Consider the following 7,707-nt stretch of genomic DNA (forward strand, 5'->3'; position numbering starts at 1 on the left):
TAAAGTAGTGGTAAAAAGAGGATGTAGCAGAATTTCAAGTGTTTCCATGTGCAATGAGGAAAAAAGGCTGTGATGACCATAAGGCATCATGCCCCAAGTCAGAAATAAATAGCAAAACTGTGGTTTTCCTCTCCACTGTCCATGTACCCACTGACCCCATGGCATAGACCTTCATATAGTGTAAGTGCTTTGATATTAATGGCTTTCTGTGTAACATAACATAAGCCTATTTGGGATCATCAATATGTTACTCTGTTTATTTATTTCAACAAACCCACATTTCTTTCTTTTTTTTTTCCCCCAGAGTGACCGACTACTCATTAAAGGTGGAAGAATTATCAATGATGACCACTCCTTCTATGCAGACATATACCTTGAAGATGGACTTATAAAGTTGGTTTTTTAAATACTGGACTTTTTGCATGCCTGTTAGTATAGAACTGCAGTGATTTCTTGATGGTGCTGAGCTGAAATCTTGCATCCAGCATCTCAATTACCTCTAGATATGGGGCCATAGTAGAGGAGTGTTTACTTATGAAATTCTGACATTTTATTTTTACTGTAAAGATTAGATAAGTAGAAAATTTCTTTACTGTAAGTTGAAGGTATTTGCTTTTCCAATATTTCAATCCTAGTTTCTTCAAAAATAGTCAAGGCAAGTAGGCTCTCTCAACACGAGAAATAATGGTAAGGACAATGGATATTTTCTGAGTCCATGTATGACAGAAGGCTCATTACAACTTTTCCCCCCACATCTAATCAGGGTGAACACAGCCATACTCTAAAGGATGGAATGGCACAGAAATATGCCTTGTGTTACACAGTGCTAATGGGGACCTACTCCTTTTACTCCTTTTCAGTCACCCTGTTGGTTGATGCTGAAGCATAATATGTTGTGTTCGCTAAGATTGTTATGCATTGCTCATATGTCCGTTTTCTTGCTTAGGAAAGGTAAATGGTCTTAAATCTTAACACAGTTAGAAGGAAAATCCTAGAGATCTATCAGCATATAAACCAGAGGAACAGGGCAAGTACTCCTTTGGTGAAAAATGTGAAATACACATTACTAATTGCCTGGAAAACAGTAACATAGATGTCTATTCATGTAACTCATACCCTGACTTAGTGGATATGGGGGTCTCTAGTTTTGCAAAGCTATGTAGTGGGTACAAGCACTCTGACGTACACAGGGATCAAAGCCTTTTTGACTGCTAAACATTTTCACTAGTGACCTAACAAGTTTGGTCCCCAGAGGTATAGTTTAATGCACAGAAACATAATTATGATTATCTGGTAAATAATTCATTATCTACTTGTTTTCAGAGCTCCTTTTCATGAGAAGCTATCATCAGATTAAAGTCTGATTCTTTATATGTCTGTGGCTGGTTACATTATTCATGATTCAGATTATTGTAACAGAAAAAATTCTGAACACTTTTATCTATGGACTGTGTGGTTTTCTCTTTAACACTTCACTTGGCCTTCCCAGTTCTAGTATTACTTGCATTGCAGAAGTGGCAAAAGGAGCATATTGTTTTACGTGGAGAAGACACAAAATTTTGAAGACGCATATCTTTTTTTTATAACAACAATCAACCAAGTTGTGCTTTGTCTGATAGGTATTTTAGTTGAGTTTTCGAGCTTTTGTTTGTTCAGATGCAGATTTCCTAGTAACGCAAGCATCAGGACTGATTTAGTAACTAAGTGCATGAGATGCTGAGAGTCTGAAACTGCTGTGAATCTTTGGCCTTAATTCCAGAAATGCAATGGTACTCAGTGGGCAGGTAGCAGTGCCAGCCTTTCAGCTGCCCTTGTTAAGTGCATAGACTCCCTCTGAAATCCGTGTGTGGAACCACACCCCTAGAAGGTATCTCAGCTGCCCAAGATAGCTAGCATTAATAACAAATAGACAGACAAATCTTAATTTTTAAAATACTCTTATCTTTGCCTAAGGAGGCAAGTTTACTATTCAGCACCCCGAGTTGTGCCTTTCCTGGGTTTAGATGACCCAAGATATTTATCTGTAAACTGTGCAAGAAATTCTGCTCTGAGAAAGAAGCTAATTTGTGAGGACAGCCTGCTGTGAGATGAGCTTGGGTCCTAATAGTTCAGGTGATAAATTCAGCAGTCTAGGAAAGCACCGTGTTTTCTGGGATTGGTCTTTTTTAGTTTCTCCAGCTGGAGCTGCCCATTGTGTCTGGATATTTAACATCGTTGTTACATGTTGCTCAAGATTGTTTGGAGCAGGATCTCAAACCTCAGGCATCCATGTTTCAGTTGATGCCTTAACTCTCCAGCTGCAAATCCTGCTGATAAAACAAAATTTCTTCCTCAGAATGGGGCAGACACCAGACCACTCGGCCCAGAATAGGCAATAGTGTTCTGATTTCGCTAGGATATACAAGATCTGGGTTAATTTTCTTATTCTGCAGTGGAAACTGATTGTAAAATAGAGGAGTGGGGTTTTTTTGCAGACTAATGAAACAAATAGGGTCTTTTAGTGCTTGTGTCCCTGCAGATTGTCCTGCAGAGAGAAATGTAGATGTAACCTTGAATGTGTTTGAAGATTAACTATTGTTTGGAGGATGGTAGATGCTTTTCCCTACCTATTACAAGGGAGCAGCGGTGCATGTTTTTTTTTCCTAGCTGAAAGTTAAGCCCTGCATATTCAGATGGCAGCTGAGAGGCAGTTCTCTGGTATCTAAATAGCAGCTTATTTGGTAATTTAAATTGTCATTGACACGTAAATAATATATTTTGCTTGCATCTATCCTGCCTTTGTTTTCCCCATGAGGAAATGAGCCATGGTCTCTGCTAATCAGCAGGTCATACAGCCTGATGCTTGTGGTCCTCTGCTCTGTCCCCACCGAGGAGGAAGTTTGGTCCCTCTAGGATGGAGGGCCCTAACACATATGCGGGATGGGTGGCTGAGGATGGGGTTTCCAGAGCTGGGCAGGTGATCCAAGTTAGAGGGACCCTCAGATGTCTAAAAGAGATCAAGGCTTGATAATGACAGAAGTAACTGCACGGAGCTTTGGGGCAGGTTTTCAGTTTTCTCATATGGAGAGTTGAAGCCAGCTGTTTCCATTGTGCTTTAATCAGCTCGTGTATGACAGAATATACCAGCTTGTTCAACTGGAAACTGAAGACAGCATCAGCTTTCTGTGAATCTGAGCTTTCTGGTTGCTGGTGCATCAGAAAACAAGCTGAATCGTTTACACAGTGTCTAGAATACAGTTATCTGCGCTATTGTATTTTTTCACCCACAAGTAGCTGAACCCCATTCTTATTTACACACACTCAGCATTAGCGAGCGAGTAGTTCAGGAATCCTGTCACATTATCCCTTACTCTGTGTTCTAGCCAGTCAGAATAAAAATAACCTTGCATGCCAGTGATGCTCAGCCTTCTCCCAGCCTTAATCTTGATGCCAGGGCAAGAGAGGAGACAAGCTCCTGACAGGTAATAGCAGAGAATCATCCACAAAGGCCATTTGGTCCCATGTCACTTCAGCGTGGATGGCTTCAGCCATTGCCAAATAAGCTGTTACTTAACCGTACACTGAAAATAATGTTCAGTGAGTCATCACAAGACTTCAGTACATACTTTTGCTTTGTTAGGGTATGTGTCTTCTTGAATAGGGAATTGACAGATAATGATCGTGGAGGAAAATAAAAATGGAATGTTTTTACATTTTTGTGTAGGTTTTCTTTAATATTATTTTCAGAAGGTGTGGTAGCCCTTGGAGTGCAATTCCACCTTAGGCATATTCAAAGGAGATTGTTTATAGTAAATTTTTCTTCTGAGCTCAGTTTTTGAGCCACACAAATGCTGTACAAAGGTTGAAGATTATTCTTTAAAATAAAAATTGGGAGTGGATTCAACTGAGGAAAGTTAACGCAACACCATTATTATATGTGGGGCTACCTAGCTTTACAGAAGCATTGAAGCTGCTCATGGGTTGGAGTGCTTTATGGTATACCTCGTGAGTCAGATTTTAACAGCAGAGAAGCCTCTTGCAACTTATTCATGTAATTTGATGTGCTGGGTGCTGCTGGCTTGGGCATGCATATCAATTCCCGGTTTGTCGTGGTATCATTGGCTCTCCTCACAGTTGTAAACAGGTTGTGACATGCTCCCAGTGCTGTACGTGTGGATGAATATTAGACACCAGGCATGGAGTTGTACGGTGTCAAGCCGTGGTATTATGGGCTCTCACTAGTATGCCCTTTTGGATTTGTTCAGTGCTGAGCGGCTGAGACCCCATCTCGGGATTGCTAACCGAATGGCTGTTCTTCCCTCCAGCCAAAACCTGGAGCACTGGGGGAGCCAAGCTGCTGGAGGTGACATTTTTGCATAGCATATGAAAGAAATTCTTGACCTCTTGGGGATATTTGTTAACTCTGGTGGTTTGGCCAAATTCCAGTGTGAATAATTATCCCTGTTTTTTTCACTAGTTCTAATTAACAGTTATATTCATTTTCTGTTCTAGCTTGTTGTGATTGGCTGTTAATCAGTCACTGTGTTTTGCTCTGTAGGTGGGAGTTGCAATTTAACATGGGAGAAACAGATCCAGCAGCTCAGAGTTCTGGGGTATTTGTTTAGCTGTGGATAAATGTTATTTTATCCCAGACAAAAGGAAATCAAGACAAGGACTGTGTGTCTGTAATGTGAAATAAACTAAGTGAACTTAAACTACCTTATAGTTATCTCTAAGCCCAAATACATTACGGTGTAACCATGTAGAGACATGGGTTCTCCACAGACCTGTACCTTTTCCTGTTTGATACCATGTGAGGTAGACAATAAAAATGCCATGTTACTTTAAAGGTTAATTTACTCATAGTTGTGTCAATGAACACTAAAAAGTATTTTGATTGTAAGTATCTGGACTTTGCTTGATAACAGTGTGGAGGACAGATTAATATTTTTAACAGTGAAAGAAAATCCTGTTTTGAAGAACAGAAGGGGAAAAGATGACAAGAGTTAACATTTAACATTTTTTGTACACAGTTGTGCAGAATGTTTCACTGAGTTTTAACTGTAAAAGAAGGATGAAGAATGTGACATGTTAGATTAGAGGTCTTTGGGTCTCTTAAATACATATTTCTGTATCTTAGCTTATTTAGATTTCTTTTAATGATAAATTTGCATTGCTTGGTTAGAAAGTAACAACTCCTTTCTGATGTGCTTTGTGCTTCTGCCATTTCTGTACAATTCCAGCTCACTATCATATTTATCTATGCTTTTCTGTTTTCATTTAAGAACTTAATACACAAAACTGGAGCCCCCAAGAGAGTATTAACTCTAGGTGTTTGTAATTGTTTAATGACAGGACACTTAAGTCTCACCCTGAATCATATAAAAAAATAATCAGTTTTTAATGCTGCTGCATTATGGCTTCTTTATTGGCCACTAGAGCAATGCAAAACAACCCAAGCACACAGCCTAGCTAGGCAGCCTCATGGATGCTTTGTTCTGGCAGTGGTGTGCAGAGAAGCCAGAACTGGTGCTTGAGCTTCATTGGGGTCCCAGTTATTTCTGTATGGTCCCTAGGTTCCTCTCCCCTACATGGCTCAAATAACTTCTGTCCCCCTTGCTACTTTCTTTAATAAAATAATACTGGCTGTCCTTGCTGCCTAGGCAAATAGGAGAGAATCTGATTGTTCCTGGAGGAGTCAAGACCATAGAGGCTAATGGGCGCATGGTTATTCCTGGGGGAATAGATGTCAACACTTACCTGCAAAAACCCTACCAAGGAATGACTGCTGTTGATGACTTCTATCAAGGCACAAAAGCAGCTCTAGCAGGGGGCACCACCATGATCAGTGAGTATGAGCAGTACTAACTCTTCCCACCTCAGGCTGAAGTTCATGTACCATCGGTGGGTATAGCTATAGGATAGCTCCATCCCGATTTTCTGAGATCTTCTGCAATGAATCTTCAAATTTCTGGGCACTGTGTTGGAGATCCATTCATCATTGTCACCCAGGGCTGGCCTGAAAATGAACCTCCCCTCAGAAAGAAACAGTGGCATGGGGAATTGTGTCTTGGATTTTCCTCTGAAATAATACAAAACAAGGTGCTGAGGGATAATATACCTACTCTTGGGATTTTTGAAAAACAGTGTAGTTAGTGCTCTAAATATATGGCACAGAAATCTGACAAAGATCTACTGTTCCCACCTAGTGACATTTCAGGGCTTTGTAAATAACAAGATGCATATTTATGAACTTGGATTTGGCACGAGGAATTGAGGAAGAACATCTTTCTTGGTGGAAGGGAGAAGTGTTTCTAGTAGTTAAAGACCCTTCTTCTGTCTACCAGATGGCAGGACAAGATTTAGGTCTTTCCTAATAGCTTGGGCCTTGGCTAGCCTTTTGGAGGTAGCTGTTCATGTGACATAAATTGGCTTAGCTTCCTTGTGCAGAGGAGCTGCCCAGTGGGGCTTTACTCCCACTGAATTGAAACGTGACTTTTTTTGCCGAGTGGTGTTTTCTATTACCTATGTTCAGCAGCCAGTATCAGCTGAAAGGATCTCTGGCAATAAGCACAGAATGCACTGCTCTTCAGTACTTATGATAATAATTTTTTCAGTGTAAGTTCTTCAGCTGAGGCTTCCTGTGCAGCCTTAGGTGGCAAATGCCACTGGTAAGCCCATCTTGCTTTGTTTCTGTACTTGCTTTTGACCTAGCCCTGCAAAGATAGCTGTATATGCATAAGTAGGCATGTCTTTATTTTATGTCAGAAAAGATTGTGTCATCACCAGATGCAGGAAACCATGAGGTAGTGAAGATGCATAGTTGCAGCGCACTTGATCTGCTATATAGTGTGGCTGAGTGTGCTCCACGTCACCTCTGTTCAGACCTTTGGCTGTATTCCCAATTCTGGCTGCTGAGAAACCATTCAACACCTCCATTGATACATTGGTAAGGCAGAGTGGGCCAGTTCAGTGACTATGGGGCACTTGTGAGTAATAATGCTTATTACGAAATAGGTAGAAATGGACACATCAGACAACAGATACAGGTAAGTCCAGAACTTGTAGTCTCTTAAAAACAGTAAAGGGAAAAACAAATGTCCCCTACACTGTGAGATGTTTGGCTGCCTTCCACTGTGTGTCTATTGGTGCTGCACCAAGCAGGCTGCCAGACTCGGCTTTAGTATAGACTGTCCATGAAGTCTGCTGTATCTGAGACAGCAGGATCTGGCTAACATCCCAAAGTTACCATCTGCACACAAACTGCCCCCAGGGCTGCATTTTTAGCCAGGACACTGGAAGGCTACTTACTCACAGGCACTGAGGAAATCTGAACAGTGTGCAGTCTGGGTAACAGGTACTGAATCTCTCTTTCAGTTGACCACGTCTTTCCAGAACCTGGATCAAGTTTACTGACCTCCTTTGAGAAGTGGCATGAGGCAGCTGACACCAAATCCTGTTGTGATTACTCTCTCCATGTGGACATCACCAGCTGGTATGATGGGATTCGAGAAGAGCTGGAAATGCTGGTGCAGGACAAAGGTCAGTGACTGAAAATTAGTAGAGTTTTTTTGGTTTTATAGAAATATCATAAAGAGGTAAAATTATGAAGTATTTTACTGAATGCATCTTCCAGGACAGAAATGCACAAGTGCTGGTTATCATGCCCAAGGTTCCGCACTACCTCGAACTTTTGTATTCACTTGCTGCAGTGTAAAATGTACCTAA

The 7,707-nt window shown here is 40.9% G+C and overlaps 1 protein-coding gene across 1 annotated transcript in view; it reads left to right on the plus strand.

Annotated features, from left to right (window-relative positions):
* The first annotated feature begins 302 nt into the window (after window positions 1-302).
* The window catches only part of CRMP1 (collapsin response mediator protein 1), a 33,943-nt gene continuing 26,538 nt past the window's right edge, over window positions 303-7,707 (plus strand). Inside the window, exons 1-3 of the mRNA XM_010141448.1 lie at window positions 303-393; window positions 5,643-5,827; window positions 7,357-7,521. Of these exons, the coding sequence (XP_010139750.1) occupies window positions 5,704-5,827; window positions 7,357-7,521 (289 nt within the window). The 5' untranslated portion in view covers window positions 303-393; window positions 5,643-5,703. The remainder of the gene's footprint in view (window positions 394-5,642; window positions 5,828-7,356; window positions 7,522-7,707) is intronic.

The sequence above is a fragment of the Buceros rhinoceros genome, unplaced genomic scaffold (genome assembly GCF_000710305.1).
Source record: "Buceros rhinoceros silvestris isolate BGI_N320 unplaced genomic scaffold, ASM71030v1 scaffold8358, whole genome shotgun sequence".
Taxonomy (NCBI): Eukaryota; Metazoa; Chordata; class Aves; order Bucerotiformes; family Bucerotidae; genus Buceros; species Buceros rhinoceros.